The 23,146-nt window shown below is 38.0% G+C and overlaps 1 protein-coding gene across 2 annotated transcripts in view; it reads right to left on the bottom strand.

Moving 5' to 3' along the window:
- GRID1 (glutamate ionotropic receptor delta type subunit 1) overlaps positions 1 to 23,146 on the bottom strand; it is a 1,896,881-nt gene that overhangs the window by 599,009 nt on the left and 1,274,726 nt on the right. For both annotated transcript variants that reach the window (XM_073685862.1, XM_073685863.1), the window contains exon 6: positions 3,699 to 3,872. In XM_073685862.1, coding sequence (XP_073541963.1) covers positions 3,699 to 3,872 — 174 coding nt within the window. The remainder of the gene's footprint in view (positions 1 to 3,698; positions 3,873 to 23,146) is intronic.

Here is a 23,146-nt window from a genome sequence, read left to right on the forward strand (position 1 = left end):
ATTAAATATTTCTTCCAGAAAATTATTGCAATTTCACATGTTTTGTTAAGCACATGTTTATTTCATTTGTGTGTATTGGAACAACACATAAAAAACAGGAAATAAAGGTAAATTGGACATAATTTCACACAAAACCCCAAAAATGGGCTGGAAAAAATGGTTGCCATTTTTTCAAAATTAAGGCTAAACAATTTTGTTTCAACCATGTGATGCTAGTTAAAACTCGCCTGAGGCAAGTAACACATGTGGGCAATATGAAAATCACACCTGAAAACAGATAAAAAGGAGAGAAGTCCACTGAATCTTTGCATTGTGTGTCTGTGTGTGCCATGCTAAGCATGGAGAATAGAAATTGGAGAAGAGAACTATCTGAGGACTTGAGAACCAAAATTGTTGAACAATATCAACAATCTCATGGCCATCTCCAGAGATCTTGATGCTCCTTTGTCCATATTGCGCAACATAATCAAGAAGTTTACAACCCATGGCACTGTAGCTAATCTACCTGGATGTGGATGTCAATGACAAATTAATGAAAGGTTGCAACACAGGATAGTCTGGATGGTGGATAAGCAGCCCCAAACAAGTTCCACAAAAATTCAAGCTGTCCTGCAGGCTCAAGGTGCAGTAGTGTCAGCATGAAATATTTTTCACCATTTGATTGAAATGAAACACTATGGTGGGAGACCCAGGAGGGCTCCATTGCTGAAACAGAGACATAAAAGAACTAGACTGAAGTTTGCCAACATGTATGTGAGTAATCCAAAATCCTTGCATGAAATCATCTTGCGGGCAGATGAGACCAAAATAGAGCTTTTTGGTAAAGCACATCATACTACTGCATACCTAAAATAAAAAGAAAAGAATACAGTACCTACAGCCAAATATGATGGAGCTTAAAAATGTTTTGGAGTTGTTTCACTGCCTCTGGCACTGTGAGCCTTGACTATGTGCAAGTCATCGTGAAATATGAAGATTACCAAACAATTTTGGGTTTCAAGGTAGTGCCCAGTGTCAGAAAGCTGGGTTTGCATCCTAGGTCATGTGTCTTCCAGCTGGACAATGACCCCAAACATACTTCAAGAAGCACCCAGAAATGGCGTGAAGCAAAGCTCTGGAGAGTTCAGAACTGGCCAGCAACGAGGCTAAATCCCATTGAGCACCTGTGGAGATATCTTAAAATTGCTGTTGGGAGAAGGCACCTTCAAATATGAGAGACCTGGAGTAGTCTGCAAAAGAAGAGTTGCTCAAAATTCCAATTGAGAGGTTTAAGAAGCTTGTTTATGGTTATAGGAAGCAGTTATTTATTCCAAAGGATGTGCAACCAAATATTAAGTTGAGGGTGATAACAATTTTGTCCCACCCATTTTTGTGGTTTTGTGTGAAATTATGTCAAATTTGCCTTTTTTGCGCTTTATTTTATGTTGTTCCAATACACACAAAGGAAATTAAACATGTATATAAAAAATGTGTGATTTCAATAAGACTGTATTTTGTGGAGTTGCCCTTCTCTGAATCGCTTCTGGTGTTCAGTACTGCGAGCAATACAGGATGCTGACGTTATTATTCCTAATACAGAATACTGAAGATACTCTCCACTTCATGTTAAATATGCACCAATCTACATATATAAAATGTCTTACTTATCTTAGAGGCTTCTAATGCCATAATGCTATAGAGAATGGTATGCAGAGGCTGCCCACCTCAATCTAATGGAAGACCCCTTTGAAAAAAAATTATATTGCGATACCTAATTTCAGTTGTCAGTCTTAAAATCTTTCCATAGTGCATGAACTTTTTGAATGCTTTGAAAGGGCTTTATAGGCTTCCAATATTGATGAGATGTTCATATTAGAAGTCCTAAATATCACACTAGTCAGAGTCTGACACCTGACACCCCCACCCGATCATCTGTTAAAAGCTCTGTCAGGAGCCAAATATAAACAATAAATGGCTTCTATTTAATTGAGTTGCAATGGCCACTACTGTACTGTTCTGTTTGGTTCACTATATGTATTTAGATGCAATTGAAGCTAATAACAGCTGATCAGTTAAGGTGTTTATTTTGGACTCTCATTGATCTGATATCGATGACCTAACGTATTCTAAAAATAGTTTATTAATATTAGAAGACTGGCGAACTCTTTTAACCTGTCTCAAGCCCTGGATAGTATGCTTTGCCAATATCAAATTTATATACCCATTTTTAAAATATCACTCTATTTATCCTTCATGTCCTCTGCAGTCTACTCCCTTTCACATCCTTTCTTTTCCTTTTCCACTCTCCAGGGCTATGGACTTCCTCCAATTAGGAAACTTTTCAAGTTACCATGCATCTCAATATGTGGCAGGAAAACTTTAAATTGGTCTACTATTTTATGAATAATTGCACATATGTTTGTTAACATCCATGAGATGTTCCCAATCGCGCTGTTTGTATTCTTTATTACTGCTTAATATATAACTAAAAAAATCTTTGAAAAGGAAAAAATAAATAACTAGTGTCAAACAAATAAAATACTCAAGTGAAGGAAATACTGATGGAAACTTAAGATGACATTGAAATGAAATATAGAATTAAACGTCAGGCACCGGCTGCCAAAGCAAATAATTTCATTAGTTGTATTCAAAGAGGTAAGATGTACAGATAAGAACATAGTTAAACTCACTAGTCATCCTACAGGTGAAATAATATATGCAGCTTTGGGCAAAGACTTCAGTGCTAAATACCTTTGATATCATAGGTATTTTTTTTTGTTATAATTATGGTATCCTGCCCTTTAGCACTTTAAAGTCGCAGCAGATATACTTCTTTTACAAAGTACACTTACTCCTTTTGAAACAGAACTTGTCATCAGGATCATGTTAAAATAAAAGATATGGGAATAAAGTCTCTGTTATACAGACTTATTAGGTACCTTCAGTGTAGAACTCCGCAGCCTGGTTGTTGTTTAATTATCATTAGAAGTTTGGGTCTCATAAGCTCTTAGTGCCTTGGGGCAGGACTGTTGGGCAGAATTGTGGGTAGGGTTTTTGTCTGTCACGGCCCATCCACTACTTCTGGTGTCCATAATGTCTTACTGTTTTAAATTTCACTCAGAGATGACTAGCAGAGATTTCAATTCACACATGTGCCTCCACCGGCACCATTTTACTGTTGACCGCTGGTAGGTTAATGTGTGCGTGCGCCAACACCGGCGACATTTTACTAAAGCCCACCGCGAGATGAATTTGCACAAACGCTGCCCGCAGTTAGGATGAAACCAGCGCAACATTTAAAACAGTAAGAAGCTACGGGCACCGGAGGCAGCGGAGGGATCGTGGTAGATCCAAAGACCTTACCTACAATGCACAGTCCCGCCCGGATGCACAAAGAGTTTACGAAACACAAACTTTTAATGATAACTAAACAACAACCAGGCTGCAGATTTCTACACTTATCAGTATAGCAGCAACTTTATGCCCATACCTTTAGTTTAATATGCATGATCCTGATAACAGGTTCTCATTAAAATACATGTTACTCCAGTAAAAGGTGGACTTGAGCTTTCTAAACTTTGTAGAGTTGATAATACTGGTATGTATATATATGCAGGGATATCTATGCATGTAAAAAATCTTATTCAGCATTATACTCCACCAATAAACACATGCTTCCTTTTAGTGACTGCTACTTTATTGAGTGTCATCATACTTACCTGTAGCATTTGTAGATAGCCTTCTTGGGGGTCACAAGGAAGTGAAGCAACACGATGACTGTTACTCATGCATCTGATGTTATTGTCTTTTAAAGAAGGAAAGATTTGTCTTATAACGGTTATCCTTCCAAGAGCACTGTGCACAAGCTCCACTATTTCAGCATCATTGATTTCCTAGACCAATGAAAGAAAAAAACAGTTGGTATTAAGTGTCTGCTTCCTTATTCACATTCTGTACAGCCAGAACATCACAACTGTAAGAAAGGATTTATGTGTCTAAATCTGTGTAGCTAGATGCTTGGTTGGTTTGCATGAACTTTGGCGCTTAAGCAAATCTGCAAAAACCTGTGCACTTCATGTGATAAATAAAGTAAGCTTTAAGGTGGCATACAAAAGAAAGTTGTTATACTAGCTATGTTGCATTATTTGTTCCCTATTACTTATATACCTTTAACAATTTAATAACACAGTGCATTAACCAATTTTGTTCTATATTTAAGAAAGTAAAGTAACATTTGTTAGCCTAACATAAAATGTATTAACTATACAACAAGACATACAAATATTTTGATACAGAAAACTGTAACTGGACACTGTATGTAATGGTAAATCCGTCTAGAACATAATCTTTAAGTTCTATCAAAATGCAGTAACAAGAAAGGAATAGCACCTCAACCAATGTTAAAAAAGGATTTTTATTTACTAAGCAATTTGTCATTGAGTAAGGATTAAGGTTGAGCGCCTCAACTGTCTAGTTAGAAAGTGACCATAAATCCCAATATATCAGAAGGATAGCTAAAATGTATGGAGTATTATTTTCGGCTAGTTGCAAATGACAGTTCTACTATGGTTACATATTGCTCAGAAATTTGAAATAGCTGAAAATATAAAAAGTAGTAATGAGAGGACCCGTGGAAGTTGGGGTTCAATGGGTTCGGCCGAACTTTTGTTCAAAGTTTGGTTTGGGTACCAGAACTTGACCCCGAACTTCATATAAGTCAATGGGGACCTACACTTTGGTGCTTTTAAAATGGCTGTAAAATGATTGTAGTAAAGGCAAGGGGGCTTCAGATGGAAGCAAAATTGGGGTAAGAGCAGGACAATTGCCCTGCAAACAAATGTGAATAGTGAACTGACTTAAAATAACATAGAATAAAAAAATAAAAAATATTCTTGAACCAGGAGGCAGAGCTCCAAGTAAAGGAGTGCAGCAGTGCTTTGTGTGTGTAGTTTACTGTACTTGTTAATTAGTAAATTAAAAAAATAACATGGGTGCTCCCTATTTTTAATAATCAGCCAAGGGAGAGCAGACAGCTGTGAGCTAGTCTTATTATGCTGTGAAAGAGCCAATATCCATGGAGCTTCCCAGTCTATTAATATCAGCCCCAGCTGTCTGCTTTGCCTTTGCTGGTAATTAAAAATAGGGAGACCCCAAAAAAATGATGTGGTGTCCATAGATATTTTCCACTTCCCAGCTAATAAGTCCAGCCTTCAGCTGAACTAGAAATGGCGCATCCATTAGATGCACCAATTCTGGTGCTTATCTTCAGCTTTTCCAGATTGCCCTGGGGCAGTGGCAATCGGGGTAATAGATTTTGAGGTTGATGGTATGTGTCTAATGTCACCTGGCACCAAGCCTAGCGGTTAGTAATGGAGAAGCGCCTATCAGACACCTCCATTAGTAACCCTGTAATTAAAAATAGAAAGCCATACACACAGACAGGAAAAAAAAAGTTTATTTGAATAAAGACTCACCCCAAAAATTCCCTGGTTTACCCATTTATTATTACAAAAATAATTCCAGCAGTTTCGAAGTAATCCTTTGTGGCTCCCACAATGTCCAGCAATTCTCTCCTTCAACCTATGGAGCGTCTTTCTGAAAACAACGCTTCATAGGTTACTCACTGTCATGTCTCACGGGCGATGACGTGAGTAACATCATCACCCAAGAGACATGATGGCAAATGACCTATGCAGCCTTCTGTGATTTACTTTTTAATAATAAATGGGTAAACTAGGGAATGTGTGTGGGAGCCTTTATTCAAATAAACTTTTTTTCCTGTCTGTATCTTTTTATTTTTAAATAGGGGTTAGCAATGAGGGTGTTTGATAGATGTCTCTCCATTACTAAACCCTGGGATTGATGCAAGATGACATTAGAAAGCTGACATGAATCCCAAAAGCTATTACCCTGATTGCCACCTCACCAGGGCAATCTGAAAGAACAGAGTCTAAGACCCAGAATTGGCACATCTAATGGATGCACCATTTCTGGGGTGGCTGAGGGCTGATCTTATTAGGTTGGGAAGGGGCCAATATCCATGGACCTTCCCAACCTATTAATATCAACTCCCGTGATCCGGCGTTATACAGTCTGGGTGATGTGTTGAATAGCCCAATCACAGCCGGAAGTGTCCGCAGACTGAAAGCTTGTTAATTGGCTGTGCTGCAGCCGTTCAATTAACTTTATTCAGCACCAGACCCCAACAGAAAAATGGATTCTGGGAAAAAGTTTGTGTTTGGAGTTTGGTTTAGTACAAACCCTGAACTTTACAGTTCGGGTTCTCTCATCCCTAATAAAAATCAACACAATAAATAGTTTTTGATTAATGTCTTGTATTGAATGCATTTCTTCTTTTTTCTAAAATTTAAATATGTTTTATACTAACTTCACAAACATTACAAAATGTTCAAAATATTTTTTACTTATTAAATATTTAAGGAAAGCCACCTTTTAGCAGGCAAGTGTAGATAGATATTCATAACATGTATTCATCCACGTTTAAGTATTTCATTGATAAGGAGGGATTTCTTCAAATTTAACACGTCATTTTGACTAAAACTTGCACAATAATGAGCAATACATCAGCATGTAACTTACATGAAACATGTAGCATATTCCTAGATATAGTTTATGCGGTATGAATAGCCTAAGAAATATGGGGCAGCTCCGGAGCAATGTTAGATCATATCTGCTGGATCTAGCCACTATGTTTTACAAGCAATATCCAATGACATGCAAAGTATCCAAAAAGAGGAAAGCAGCAAACCCAAATAAAATCAATAAATCTTTATTTCAACAACCAGATAAAATTTGATAAAACATGAAGGGGAAAACGAGAGCAGAGTAAAGCCTGGGCAGGTACAATAGTTATGAATACACAGTGTAACTCACAGGTAAATATAAAAATATACAATGCAAAGACATAAGAAGGTGCAAACTCAATCACTAACAAATATTTGGAAGAATATATGTTGTTACAATAGAGCCAACTAGTGGGCATGACTTTAAATATTCAATTGAGTGATCAGAAGCAATAACTAAATTCAAAAGTGTTTATGCATGTAAATAAACACAGAGCAGGGAGGAGTGCAAATGCAGAATGTTATTGCACCAAAATAATTGACTGATGCCCCCAGAAAGAAGCAATTGCGAAACACGATTCGGGGTCCTTGCCTTTGCAGCTGCAACTCCTCCAGGTATTTTATCATTCATTCACAGAGCTTTTTATGCATATGCCTGTCCATGAAATATTGGCAGTTAAAGTACATCTGTATGACTTATTTCTTCTTACCTCTTTCTTTGCATTTGCACTTAATTACTTTTTGCACCTGAGCAATTTAGTTTCAATGGTACTAATCTGTACATGCACTTAGTATATGATCTATTGATTCCTATAGTAGCCTACTCTATCTATATAGTCATTTATTTTGGTGTACTGCGTTCACCAAACATCAACACAATTTCTATCCACTCCTCACGTATTAACCTCTGCGACATGTCAATGGCTGCAAAGAGAAACTTGTAAATCACTCATGCAAGAATAAAGTTACGTTAAAAGCAAGCACACCATTGTTTTTCTTATGAAATTTTCAATAAATTTGACGTGTCACATGACCCTCTTCCCATTGAAAAAAATAAAGTTGGATCCAAAATGGCCAACTTCAAAATGGCCGCCATGGTCACCACCCATCTGGAAAAGTTTTCCCCCTCCCATATACTAATGTGCCACAAACAGTAAGTTGATATCACCAACCAATCACATTTAATTTAGGTGTATCCGTATAAATGGCCCACCCTGTATTAGTCCTTAAAGCTATAAACTATAATATGTGATGCTTCCAAACTTCCATTAACATCTGTGCTGCACAGAAGATGCTGATCTCTCAGAATCACACTACTGCAGCCTTGTCAATCTCCTAGTACAGTGACTAGAAACATTTTTTTGCAAGTTTAGTACATGGTGGCCTTGGTAAGATCATCCCTGCTACATCCTGAACATGAATTAATCTCCCTGCTATTTTATTATTGTTGTAAAAGAGCATACGGTAAGCTCTGTAAGGGTTAAAGGTGCTGTGCACATTATTTACCCTCAATACTACTACTACTACACTCTGACACCTACAGTGATCAGAATCCAAAACAGCGGCACTGCAGATTGTAAGACACAGTCATCCTTAAAAAATTGGCAACTATCTGTTCTTACTAAGACTATGGCACAACAAAACTCCTTAGATAACATTATCTATTTTACAACAGGAAGTAGCATTCTATGGCAGTCAACTATCAGCATTAGAGATGACCCGCTACATACCATTCTTAAGATTACAACCAACACCAGACAGGAGAATTCCTTGGTTGAATCTAAACACTTCTGCAAAATACTTAATGCCTAAGTAGTACCTCTCCACTGAATTTATAAGGCTTACTAATAAAAACAATACTTAAATATTCAGCACATCAAAAAAATGTTGGAGTTTTTCCTTAAGCAAATAAATGCAAGTAATCCAAACTTCTCCACCTCAGAAAAGCAATCCTCCTTCCTACGTGGGAGATTCCTTGCCACTCTCTTATTCAGTGGACCCTATCAAAGAGCCTTGATATTAAAAATAGTCTGACAAGTAGCTTTCAGAGTTAAAACACTAGAAAATTCCTATGGTTCCAAATGTTTTCCTCAAAAGTCCCTGCCAAACAGTTTCAAACTTATCAACAGAACTTAAAATCTCTCTATAATTTTATTCAAAATCAACATAATAGGGAACAGAGAAACAACATATGAATCAATGGGATTCTAGAATTGATCACTCCGAAGTGTATCTTAAGTGCAGTTAAAGAAAAATGTGTCAACTTACTTGGACATTGAAAGAGCCTATGGATTATTTAAAGCTAACCCCTACAATTCTGAACAATCAACAAATGTAATTTGAAGTTTTCTATTTCCTGTGGTTAACAACTGATCATAAAGAAAGCAAGACAAAAAAAAGCCTGGTTACTTTTGAAGACTGCAACATCTTTCAAGACTTAGCTATGACGACAAGAAGAAATGTCTATATTAAAAATAGATCTGTTTATAATAAACACTTTTCATATACCCAATCTATTTTATATTATTTTGCTGAACTATAAGACATTTTTAAAGTAGAGAGTGGGAAAGATTTTGTATTACTGTTGTGACTGAATTCCAGAGCTAGCTGCACCCAAATTGTGGCATAAAAAACACTGGACAACAAATTTTTTCGAAAGTTTTGATTCTTAGAAAATTTAAGGTGTTTATGATAAACCCATTCGAGCTAAGCAGAAATATAATTTTGAATTGTTGGTATCATGTAGAAATTTTGAGAAATATACGATTACGCTTTACTGATTATGAAGCATTTAAATATTACCTGCAGCATTAGTTCAACTGAACCAAAAGTGTTTTGCTGCTGATTTTCATTTATACTCAACGTCCGGTGCTTCTCGTATTAGTGTCCAGCAATAGTCAGCACCAAGATTTTCAGGGAAGAATTCAATGACTTGTTGCACTTCATCACTTTGTAAGCTTCAAGAAGGTTGTCAACCAATTCTATGTAGTTATGTGATCGATAATTGCCAAGAAAATTCTCGGAAACATCCTTGAATAATTTCCAAGCAATTTTCTCAGGCCTCATCAGCCGCTCTTTGAAGTGCTTGTCATTCATGTTGTGTCTGAGGTATGGACAAACAAAAATGCCGTCCTTTATCTTGGCATCGGTTAGTCTTGGGAACATTTGTCTCAAATAACAAAAAACTTCTGCTTCCTTGTTCATTACTTTCACAAAATTATTCATCAGCCCAAGTTTTATGTGAAGTGGAGGCAGAAATAGCATTTCTGGGTCCTCAAGTGCTTTATGTGTGACACTTTTCTACCCAGGAGTCAACTGGTGGCTGATTGGCCACTTCCTTCTACTGCAATATGACTGCATAGCATGGCTGTCCCATTCGCAAATAAAACAACAGCACTTGGTATATCCAAGCTGCAATCCAAGTAGCAGTGCCACTACTTTTAAAACTTCACAGATGTTCCAGTTGTAGCTGCTGTACCTGGTGTATTTCAACAACAGTTCCCATATTCTCATATGTTTCTTTCATGTGTACAGCATAGTCAACAGGTATTGAAGGATGAACATTACCATTGTGTAAGAGGACAGCTTTGAGGCTTAACACTGATGACTCAATAAGGAGATGCCACTGTTTCAGCTCATGCTCACAACTCAAAGCTGCAAAAGCCCATCAATGTCGGTGCAGAAGCACAGGTTGTCAACCTGTTGAAAAAACTGTGTTAAGTCATCTTGTTGGCTTCAAAAGACAGAAACTTTTGTACCTGGTGATAGCAAATGCCATCCTTGAAGTCTTGAAGCCAGTACATTTGCATTTGCTTTTGACAAACGTAAGTCCCAGACCAATTCATTCAGTTCTGGCAACGTTGTAACACGAGGCTCACCAGACATACAGTGCATGGCTCAAAGTCTGAATCAGCGTTGTTCCTCATCTCTGACCCATGAACTGAAACATCTTCATCGGCTGCTTCCTCTATGTTCCATGTCTCTGGTGACTTTGATACTGAAAGAGTGTCATCATGTTGCACCGGTCTCATAGCAGAAGTCAGAATGGGATATTCAAGGGCTTTCTTATTCTTAGCAGAGAAACCAGAGACATTGGTTAAACAGAAGTATCAGTCAGTCACAAGATCCTTCTGTTCCTACCATATCAATGGGAGAGCAAATGGCATTGATTTGCAATAATCTCTCAGTCCACCTCTAAGATCAACAGCACATCTTGCACAACATATGTGAGGAGCCCAGGATTTGTCTTGATCACCGATATTGCATCCAAAGTACAGCTCAAAGGCTTTCATGATGAGAGCTGTCATGGTGTGTCTTCAAAGCTTAAGCGTGTACTCTCCACAAATGTAATAGAAGGTATTGCGACTGTTTCGACACTGACAAGATATTTTAACTATATCAGATTGTACTGTAGTAGTTTATAGCTGCTTAGATTTGAAATATCTTGCAGAATCTTTGCAAGCAGATTTTGCAGCCGCTGCAGGCAGCGTCCAGACATGTCTTTACATGTCTAGGTGTGCGTAGTATGCAACAATTCCATTGAAGTTTTTCAACTTCAATGAAATGCAAGGAATTCATGCCTTTGCTTTCCTATAAATGACATAACAGCATATATATTGTGGACAATACATGGACAGCCTGAAAATATGAAAACAAAAACACTCAAACAGAAGATTTCAGTAAAATGGTATATTACAGGAAAATTTCAAGGTGATTTTCGTGATCAGCAGCTCAAATGATATAAGATATACCCAAAAGTGTTCAGGAAGCAAAATCTTAGTTGCCCAGTGTAATTCTAGACACGTATGTTATTTATCTGTGCCCAAAATAAAAAAAATGTTAGGGCCTTGCTAGTAATTTTGTGTCTGGAAAAAAAGGCCTCAACTTTTTCATGATGTAAGATGCGCTATATTTATTACTGATATACACTAGTTCTTAGACACAAGACATTGGTCTAAAAAATACCAATAAAAAAGGATATGAAATAAGAAACTGAGTCGAACGAGTGATAAAGATATACCAAAACTCTCAGCAAGTGCTAATGTAGATTTGGTACATTTTCCGACTGCTTTATGGTTGTTTATGCTCTCTAAATATTGTACAGTAATCGTAAATCTACCCCAGTGTTGTTGATTTTTGGTATTTTATTTAGGAAAAATATAAAGTTTATACAATGCAAAATATAAAGCCTACCAAGATGCTATTATAGCAAATTTTTAACAGGTCGAGTTTAAGAGAACGAACAATCAAAACATGAACTAACTCAAGCCATGTAGCTTACATCTACATTTCACAAGTTTATATTCTGCATATCTAATTCTCAAGTTGGCTTAATTTCATATATCAAACTTTTGTCTTCATTGATTTATAGCAACTGTAGTCTGCCCTTTACTAACTGAGAAACTATTTTAACACAATAAAATACTTCTTATTCACAGCGTCATGGAATAAATGGCACTATATAAATTAATAATAATAATAATAAGAACTAGAATCTTACATTTCAGTTTCACATCAATATAAACATTTAGAACTAAACCACTAGATCTATAAAAAGTGTTCATGCTGTTTAGTAATTTTTGTCAAATGTAAGAAATTAGTATTCATTTTGTAACTTATTTTCCATTCTGGTGCTAAAATACAAATAAATACATTTTGGAAACAAACTTCTTTTTGTTATAGAAACATTCATTTTCCATTTTAGATACCTAGAATTCAGCATGGACTTATCATATGCACAGTGAATGTAGACTACTACATTATTTATAATGAAAGTTAAATGGGGCCATTTTAATGCAAACACCAATTTGCAAGGCAAAGTTTGTGTAAGAAAAATTATGCAAACTTTTCACCACCTTTATTTTTCTGCCTTTACTTATCACAAATAAGAAGGAACTAAGCCAATGAAGCTGATTCGCGATGTCAATAACAGAATGTGCCATGATATTGTATTGTGAAATCTAAGCCATATGTTCATCATGTGCCCCTATTAAAATATAGGGTACAATATAGCACTGTTCTTTCAACTGCATATTTTATTTTATTTTCCCCATTGTTGACAGTACAAATGAGATGAAATATAGCAACATTTTCTAGAAACATCACTAATTTTATCCTTGGGTAATATTAAGTATTAGAGTACAATCCCATTCATTTGTATGGTGCTATGCTAGGACACCGGACAAAAGCCAAAGCAAAAGTGCTGAAACTGGTGAAAAAAAATAAGCTGCAGATACAGAATACAAGAGTAATGAAATATGGATGGCATAACTGGGCTGGTTAACTTCAAATTATACTGCATAAATAAGTGTTGCTCACCGTGGTTATCAATTATGACTATCAGTTAGGAAATTTATGCCAGGGAAATCATGGGCAGAATGAAATGTAGAGCAGCTCCTTTCTTACAAACAGTTCTCATTTATTCTGAAATGTTACAGTTGTTAGGCTAGACTAAGTTTGAAAACTAAGGCAGGCACCTGGCAAAGAAACAGGGCATGGCAACAAGAGCCTCCGTCTGACTTAATTGACATTTTTTTACATATGAAAATAGGAAAAAAAAAACTGGATATCCAGCTAAAAGGGTCAACGCAAAAACAGTGGAAACTGCCCAGTAGACTATTTTCTATTTGCCCTGACTCTTCTTCCTTCTTGACTATTCTACCTTATTTTTTGAAATTTGCTGTTTTTAAGAAGAAAACAAGTCTGTATTCCATAATCTCCATCCACTAGAGATGAACACATCTTTAAAATTTGGATTTTCTAGGCACGTCAATTTTTTTTCCAAAATTTGATTTGCTTCAAATCAAAATACTGCAAAGCCTCCAATTGCCCTAAAAATTTGTCTGTAATACTCTGAGGTCTCCTAGGACTGTACCCAACTCTTTTCAACCTCCTCAATACAAACATACACTTAGCAATATCAAAGTGACCTCACAAACAGTTTTGGTAACCTGAAAGTTATCAAAAGCTCACTAACAGACTTATGTTTTTTTTAATTAAAAGAACAAAAACAATCCAACAGTTATCCCGCTTAGTCATTAGTATTACACAGACCATTCTTTGTAGAAGACTAGCTCAATCTTATGGTGACGTTTTTGTAGATAACATAATCCTGCTGTGAAGGAGAAGCGTAATATGCCATATACTCCTTAATGCCCTTTGCTTCCTCCCAACTAATTTTCTTACCAGAGGCAAAGGAGGCTAAGGCTGTGTGCCCACAATGCATTTTTTAAGCGTCTCTGCAGCGGCAATTTTGCTGTAGAAACGCTTAAAAGCGCATGGTAGAAGGCCTGCCATGTTCCCCAATGACAATCCGCATGTGCTGTGCACATGCTGCGGAAATTTCCGCTGCGGATTATCATTGTGGAAAAAAACGCAGCACTACCAATTATTTTGCGGAAGCTCTGCGTTTTCACCGCCATTGACTTGCATTGGAACGCATGGATTACGCATCACTGCATCTGTACATGCGGAATCCATGCATTTCAATGTGCGGATGGTATCCGGGTCTGGAGGAGAGAAGACTCTCCTCCGGACCCGGGTACCATTGAACCTGTAAAAAAAATAATAAAATAAAAAAAAAATATTATACTTACCTTCTGATGGCCCCCGGTGTCCTTGTCTTCGCTTGCCGGCAGATCGCGGTGGACTGAAGGACCTGCGCTGATGTCATTTAGTCATGTGACGGCAGGTCCTTCAGTGTACCGCGAGCTGCCGGCAAGCCGAGACTCATCGAATCAAGACTCCGTGGGCCATCAGAAGGTAAGTATATTTTTATTTTTTTATTTTTTTACCATTCTTTACGGTGACGCTATATAAATTCATGCCGTTTGCATGGATTTATATAGTGTGACCAAGTTGTCAAGCACTTTCCAAGTGATGTTAAAATCACTTGGAAAGCGCTTGTCAACCTGCATGTGGAAATGCATGTGAAGAACGCTTCACATCCGCTTGTCCCTGGCAGGAAAAATGCATGTACAATCCGCATGCGTTTTTTCTGCCAGGGAGATGCAGAAACGCTCAGGAAAAAATATGGTTTATGTTTCATAATACTGCTGCCTGACTGGCTACTGCCAGTTATGGTGGTGTCAATTTAGAGTTTCTTTCACACTACATTGTCCATTGTCTTTGCCACTTTATCTTCTACCATATATTTTACACAACAATATAATTTTGTTTTGCTAAGTTGCCCAGTTTTTCAATTCTTACCAAAAAGGTTAAATTAAGAAACGATAGGTGGGTAAACATACAGAAAGCTAAATGTGGCAGAGTGCCGCTGTAAAGGTATGGCATGTCCAAATGTCAAATTTAACTATTAAAACAGATGTGAAAAAACAGAGATAAAGAGTTAAACGCCTGCACTTTTTAATCATTTTTTTTAAATTCTTTTAACAAAATTCAACCCCTTTCAAAAAATGACATGATAAGAAATGTTAGGTAGTTATACCTCCAAAAAGCCAGCATCTGCAACAGGGTGCTGTATTGGTATGGTTTTTACAGATGTGAAATTTGACTGATAAAACAGATGTGCAAGAAAATTGCTTGTAATACACACCTTGTCATAGAAAATACATTTAAATGTATGGATTTGAGGGAATTCTCTTTTGTATTTATTAAAAAAACATTTATATACCCCTTCTTAAAAAGGACTGCATTAGAAATGCAAAATCTCAGAGCAGTCGCTTGTTGCTAGCAAGCACACTTTCTCTGACTGACACTATTATCAAATGTTTTGTTTTGTAAAAATTATTCTGCAGTCTTGCTGCTGCTTTCTAGTGCATTTTGAATGAGGACAAAATGTTTAATTGTATTTACAATGAAGCAGGATAGATGACAGCTACACAATATCAATCATTCACACTGTGTCTGACATTGCTGCTGCTGCTGGTATCTGTCTTATCTCTCTCCTTATCAGTTCAATCACTGTATTATTCACAGAATATTGCACTCATCTTCTTTACTAAAACAGTTGTACAACACATTGGGGTTTTTGTCCCATGCTTTAGGGATTTGTCTTCCTATCTTTATTTCTGAACTGCGAGCTCTGGCATCCTCTATACTAAATCACTCTTAGGCTATGTGCCCATGTAGCAGATTTGATGCAGAGCGTTTTTGCCTCTCTCTGGCAGAAAAAAACGCATGCAGATTTACATGGATTTTTTCTGCCAAAGAGAAGCGTTTTTTCAGTGTTTTTACATGCGTTTTGCATGCTTTTTTTCAAGCACTTTTCCAAGCGATTTTGAGCATCACTTGGAAAAGTGCTTGACAAGTTGGTCACACAATATAAATCCATGCAACCGGCATGGATTTATATTGTGTGACAAACTTAGATGCTTTTAATGCTGCATCTATAGTAAAAAAAAAAAAAGATTTAAAAAGTTAAAAATAAAAAAAACCTGTATACTCACCACTCCGGTCTGCTCCCGGCAGCGATCCTCTCTCTTCTGAGTCCAGTGGTGTACTTGAAGGACCTGCGGTGATGTAATTTAGTCAGCTGATGGTCATGCGACCATCACCTGACCGCTGACATCAGTGGTTGCGTGACCATCAGCTGACTAAATGATGTCACCGCAGGTCCTTCAAGTACACCGTGGGATACCGAAGAGAGAGGATCACCGCCGGGAGCAGACCGGAGAGGTAAGTATACAGGTTTTTGTTATTTTTAACTGTTTTATTTCTTTTTTTCACCGCGTGGTAGCTGGGATGAAGAGGAGTTGCAAATTCGTGGACATTGAATTTAATTGATACGCAGCAAATCCACATATGCCTGTGGGTTTGCTGCGTTTCAATGTTCCTCAATGGCCGCAAATTTGCAGCGTAATCGAGGTCAAAATGGTCATGCTGCATTTTGCAACGCAATGTGAATTTGGCGCACTAATTAGCGCATCATGTGCACAGCACATCCGAATTCACATTGCTTTGCATGACAGAATGTTTTACAAGCATTTTCGTGGCATTTTCGCGGCCGTAAAAACGCCGCAAAAACGCTACAAAAGCGATACGTGGGCACATGGCCTCAAAAGGCTTCTAGATTCCCTGATTAGGCTTTTATACAGGCTACAATAGCCCCTCAAGATTGGCTAGGCTATATTTTGTGATTTTGAGTCTGAGATGTCTGTCTTCTGTGGCTGACGTAATCTTCTAGAATGTGTAAAAAGTTGGCGGTTATTTTTTGGAGATAAAATCACAATTTGTTCAAATTCACGAGAACCTGTGAATTTCTCAAGGTTCAACTGAATTTCAATTCACATCTATTCTATTTTCTCATCTCTAATGTCCACCAGTCGTTTTAGCAATACCCTACATCGTATCTTGATATCAGTTGTCACTTTGACTGGTAGAATTGTAATTATAGCTATACTTTAAATGAAAATTTATTTCTGCTTAGTATATAATAGTATTCTACAAAATCTACCAAAACTGCCATCAAAATTTCACAAGGAACAGTAAGGATTTATAGAAGTTATATTATCTTAAAGAAATAACTTTTAAAACTATATTTTAACAAAATTTGGCATGCAACTTAATTTGCCCTTTTAATTGTGCTAGACACCTAGGACAAATTGGTCATATTATATGACATCTGACCCAAAGGGACTTCTGACAGATAAAGTAAACCATACCCAGGAAAATTGGGTACAGAAAAAAGGACTAGACATTTAAAATCTGGCAATAGACTTGCAAATGAGTGAGTATTACGAACCTTAAGCAAAATTAATCAAAGGAGAACAGGATTAAAGGAGAATTCAGAACAGTTACACTGAGAAAATTATCTTTATTAGATTGTGAAAGAAGTGGTGTGATTCTACTAACAGGAAGGAAAATGGGATGAACAGAGTCTATACAGTTTTATTTATTTTATATTTCTATTTATGTATTTATTTATTTTTGCCAACATAAAAACAGAGGCAAAAAGATAAGGAATTTGAACCCAAAAACAAAATAACATCATGCAGTAGTGCTTGAAAGTTTGTGAACCCTTTAGAATTTTTCACATTTTTGTATAAATTTGACCTATAACTTCCTCAGATTTTCACACAAGCCCTGAAAAAAACATCAATTACAGATTGATATTTTTAACAAATAAGAAAATCTGTCAGCTAGATTCAGCAAAATTAAAGACGCAATCCCACTAAGTATTTTATTCACTAAACGTGTGTGTACATGCATGTAATGTAGTGTGAATGTGTTAATATAAACACCTACAACTGCTCTCTCTGGTGTACAGCTCTGTTATTCTGAGTGAGTGAGTATTGTCACTGCATTTGTGACTAGCTGGCTCACTATATGCACTATGCGTGAGACGTAAGTCTCTTATACAATGAAAGCCTATGGAGCCTCGTGTCCAAAGTTTGGTTTGGGTACCAGAACTGTACCCGACTTGAATATGAAGCTAAACCCCATTGAAATCAATGGGGACCCGAAGTTTGGAGCTGGAAAATATATCTCTATTTTCTCTTTCTCTCTCTGTCTCTCACCAGACTCCCGAACTATAAAACGGACTTCCAGGAGAAGTCCGCATTCAGAGTTCAACACCGTACACTAGGTAGCAGGTACGTACCCCGAACTTTACAGTTAAGGTTCACTCATATCTATTAACCAGTCACATGGAATGTCAATAACTTTGGGGGAGATCTATCACAGGCAATATAATGTCAGAAATATATGTGTGGGGATAGGCACCTTGTTGATACTCTAAATTTCAGGCAATTACTGTTATGTTCTGCAACTAAGAACTAAGGAATAGTGTTGAGCCTCCCCCGTAGTGTTCGGGTTCAGTTCGTTTCGTCGAACTCCGGGATGTTTGTGGAACACCTTAGAACACCGTCGAACACCGTTAAAACCAATGGAAGGCAAACAAAAACACATAGAAACACATAGAAAATACATTCAAAGGTGTACAAAAGCTGACAAACTGCTCAGAAGACACTCACTTTAAAAAAGACGGCCTGCAATTCAGCAGCGGCATACACCGGTACCCGACAATTTAGACAAGAAGGAATAGAGCATCACACATAGATTAGATAAATAGAAACATGTCAGTCACGTATATAAGAAGTACAGTGACAGTGTTGGTTACTGTACTTGTCATTTAGTGTTAAAGGATATATTAAAAAAAATATTAGTGTTTTCATGCACCGTCTTTAAAAAAGCCGGCCGGCAATTCAGCATCGGTACCCGACAATTTATAACAGAAATAATAGAGCATCACACATAGATTAGATAGATAGAAACATGTCAGTCACATATATAAGAAGTACAGTGATAGTGTTGATTACTGTACTTGTCATTTAGTGTTAAAATAAAGGATTTATTAAAAAGAAAATCGCCGTGGGGTTTCCCATAATTTTATTCTCTAGCGGAGGTTAAGCAGACGGCTGGGGCAGATGTTTGAAGCCTGGGAAGGAGGTAATACCCACAGAGCTTCCCAGGCTACTAATATCAGCCCCCAGCTGAATACCTAGCCTTTACTACCTAATAAAATGGGGGACCACCCCAAAAAAATGACGCTAGGTCCCCCCTATTTAAATAGCTAGCAAAGGCTAGGCAGAGAGCTGGGGGCTGATATTAATAGCCCAGGAAGGGTGCCATGAATATTGGCCCCCTCCCAGGCTAGAAACACCAGCCATCAGCCGCCCCAGAAATGGCGCATCCATAGGATGCACCAATTCTGGCACTTAGCCTCGCTCTTCCCACTGCCCTGTAGCGGTGGCAGTGGGGTAATAGGGCTGGGGTTGATGTCAGCTTATAATGCCAGCTGACATCAAGCCCAGGTTAGTAATGGAGAGGCGTCTATAAGACACCCCCATTGCTAACCACATAGTCAAAGTTAAAAAAAAACGCAAACACCCAGAATAAAGTCCTTTAATTGAAATAAAAACACAATTCTTTATTGTTCTAAATTAAACCATACTTACCATCACGCCTATTCCAGCTGAAGCCAATGATCTCCTGCAATAAAAGTAAAATAATAAAGCAACATCATCCTTACCTTTCCATGGTTCCCACGGCAGCTTCAGCTCTGCTACATTCACATGACAGGCTGGACCGCAGCAGAATGCTGCCATCCAGCTTGCCATGCCGCAGAGACTGAGAAGCGCAGGCATGCTTGCGCTTCTCAGTGTCTGGCTGTGACGGCATAAAGATGAGCCGAGGTCATGTCCAATGAACTCAGCTCACCTCCTGAACGTCACTGACAGCGTGGGAAAATTCTCCTGCGCATTTTTTTTAATAAATCCTTTAACACTAAATGACAAGTACAGTAACCAACACTGTCACTGTACTTCTTATATATGTGACTGACATGTTTCTATCTAATCTATGTGTGATACTCTATTCTTTCGGTTCTAAATTGTCGGGTACCGGTGTATGCCGCTGCTGAATTGCCGGCTTTTCATGTTTCACTGTGAGCACTGTTCCCATCGATTTGGGCAACCACTGTAATGCCACAACTACCATGGCTGTGGCATTACAGTGAGTGGCAGACAATCCCTGCATGATTGGTGCTCTAAATAGCACCAGACATGCAGGACACGCTTTTGGTGCACGAACAGTTATCGAACATAACCTCGAGCAGACGAATTTTTGGCAAATCGTTCGCGTTCGTCAAACGACTCGAACACCGCCCAAAACAGCTCGAATTTGAGATTGGCGAACAGTTCTAGTTGAACACCGCTCATCTCTACTAAGGAATAGGAGGGAAAAGCTGCCCCTGCACTGAGACTCTGCTTAAACCCTATGCTGGGGTGGGTGCCCTATTCCTTGTGAATAGCCCCACCGACGATCCTGCACTGAACTCAAATGAAGACCTGAAGGAAGGGGAAAGGATGTCCCTAAAAGATCTAAGGACTGGGAGCAAAACAGGTTATCTCCTAAAAGAAATGTTAGTTGCAGAAACTAAGATTAAAGGAAACAATACTGGTGGAGCAATAAGTCCCAGGATATCAAATTTCCTAAGCACAAAGAACTAACAAGGCAACTTAGCCAGAGCACAAGCGTAACAACACTGATGTCCAGCAAGGATTGGGAGACAGGTGCTGAGTAATAAAGAGTGAGGAGATCATGTGACCAAGACACCCAGCACCAGAGGAAAAGACTAGAAGCCAGCAAACCTCAAAAAAATGGCCGAAAAGTAAAACAACATAGATTATAACAATTCCGAGTTATATTTGTCTTAAAGATGCAGTATTTTCAGATCTCAAAAATTAAAGTAACTTATAATTGCCATGCTCTGTACTATAATTTTTGACAAAAAAAACTATTGTGCTGCATAAAAATCCTGAATATGAATTCTATAAATGACACTATTGCCATTATCACAAATAAAATAAATACATAAAACAGAATACTTCACATAGTATGTGGACAAAGTGCAAAAGTAATGGAACATTTGCCAATTATACCTACAGGAATTTTATAATATCCCATTGTAAATTCATAGACATTAATAATATATCACGATTGGCAGCTGTCACAGCTTCCATTTCTCTGCAAATGGTTTTCTATTAGCTTTTGGAGTGACTCTGCATGTTAATTTTCCAGAAAAGCATTTGTGAGGAATGTAAGGGTTAATCACAGTTTACTGTATTGTTGGAGATTGGTGATGTAATATATGATCTGGCCAGTGGAGTGCAGCGGAGAGGCCTGAGTTGCAGCGCAGGGATTTGGCAGTTGGTGACTGTTGCTAAGGGAGTTCAAGGAGGGTGAAGCTATGCATAATTGGAAAAAGATCTGGATAGAGTGGTACAACTCTAGATCTGTTTTTGGTGACTCTGGGACGCGTTGATCGGCTTGACATGAGCCAACTTGGTGAGGACAACCAAGGCCACAGCTTCTTGCACTAGGCCACATGAGGTCTTATTTCTAAGGACTTAGAGGAGCCCTGCATTAGAGAAATTGGCATTCTCTAAAAGATTCCAGTCAGCGTTTCTGATTATTTGGGACTCAGCCCAGCAAGGAACCTTCCACTTCAGTCTCAGGACGTACTGGTATCATCTTACATCTGAATATATATACAGTAGATCTGGCAAGTGGCTACTGGCAGGTTCTAGTGGCTGAAAGAGACAAGCCCAAGACATTTCAGGAATTTGATTTGAACTCAATCCTCTGGGGATCAATCTACTCATCACTAATTACTATCCACTCTCCAATAAATTATTCAATTCAGTGTGCTCATAGCAACAAAATGGTGATATTTCTTCCCCATTGTTAGTTAAAGTCATGTTGCATCTTTACTAGTGTTGATTGAGCACTGAAATGCTTGAGTGCTCGGTACTTGAATCGATCAGGTCAGATGCTCGGACATGCTCGACTCGAGCAGCAAGCATATTGGAAGTGAATGGCAAACTCCAGCATTTTTCCGTATCTCTCTCTCTCCCCGCTCAGATGATTCAAATTACCTTTTTATGGGACCCGAGCACTCGAGCACCACATGATACTAGGAACTTATCGCGGGGTAATACAGTACACTTATGGGTGGTACTATAGTCTTATGAATGTATATGGTTAGCACACAAAAAATATATACAGTTGTGCTCAAAAGTTTACATACTTTTTCTCCACTCATGGTTATTGGTTGGGTGAAGCCATTTATTGTCAAACTACTGTGTTTTTTCTTTTAAATCCAAATGACAACCAAAAACATCCAAATGACCCTGATCAAAAGTTCACATACCTTGGTGATTTTGGCCTGATAACATGCTCAGAATTTGTCACAAATGGGTTTGAATGGCTATTAAAGGTAACATCCTCACTTGTGACCTGTTTGCTTATAATCAGTGTGTGCATGAAATCTGAGTGAGTTTCTGGTATCCAGACAGACTCTTGCATCTTTCATCCAGCCACTGATGTTTCAGGATTGTGAGTCATGGGGAAAGCAAAAGAATTGTCAACGGATCTATGGGAAAAGGTAGTTGAACTGTATAACACAGGAAAGGTATACAAAAAGATATCCAAGGAATTGATAATGCCAGTCAGCAGCATTCAAACTGTGATTAACAAAAGGAAAATCAGGGGCTCTGTAAAAACCAAACCACAGTCAGGTAGACTAACAGAAATTTGGGCCACAACTGCCAGGAAAATTGTTCGGGATGCAAAGAAAAACCCACAAATAACATCAACCGAAATTCAGGACTCTCTGAAAACTAACGATGTGGCTGTTTCTGGATGCACAATAAGGAGGCACTTGAAGAAAAATGGGCTGCATGGTCTAGTCACCAGAAGAAAGCCATTACTGCTCGAATGCCACAAAGTATCTTGCTTACAATACGCCAAACAGCACAGAGACAAGCCTTAAAAATTCTGGAACAAGGTAATTTGGAGTAATGAGACCAAAATTTAACTTTATGGCCACAACCATAAACGTTACATTTGGAGAGAGGTCAACAAGGCCTATGATGAAAGGAACACCATTCCTACTGTAAAGCACGGAGGTGGATCACTGATGTTTTGGGGATGTGTGGGCTACAAAGGCACAGGAAACTTGGTAAAAGTTGAAGGAAAAATGAATGCAGCACATTATCAGCAAATACTGGAGGCAAATTTATACTCATCATCCCGGAAGCTGAGCGTGGGACGAACTTGGA

The sequence above is a fragment of the Phyllobates terribilis genome, unplaced genomic scaffold (genome assembly GCF_046119375.1).
Source record: "Phyllobates terribilis strain yellow unplaced genomic scaffold, ASM4611937v1 Scaffold_5__5_contigs__length_657084704, whole genome shotgun sequence".
NCBI classification, from domain to species: domain Eukaryota; kingdom Metazoa; phylum Chordata; class Amphibia; order Anura; family Dendrobatidae; genus Phyllobates; species Phyllobates terribilis.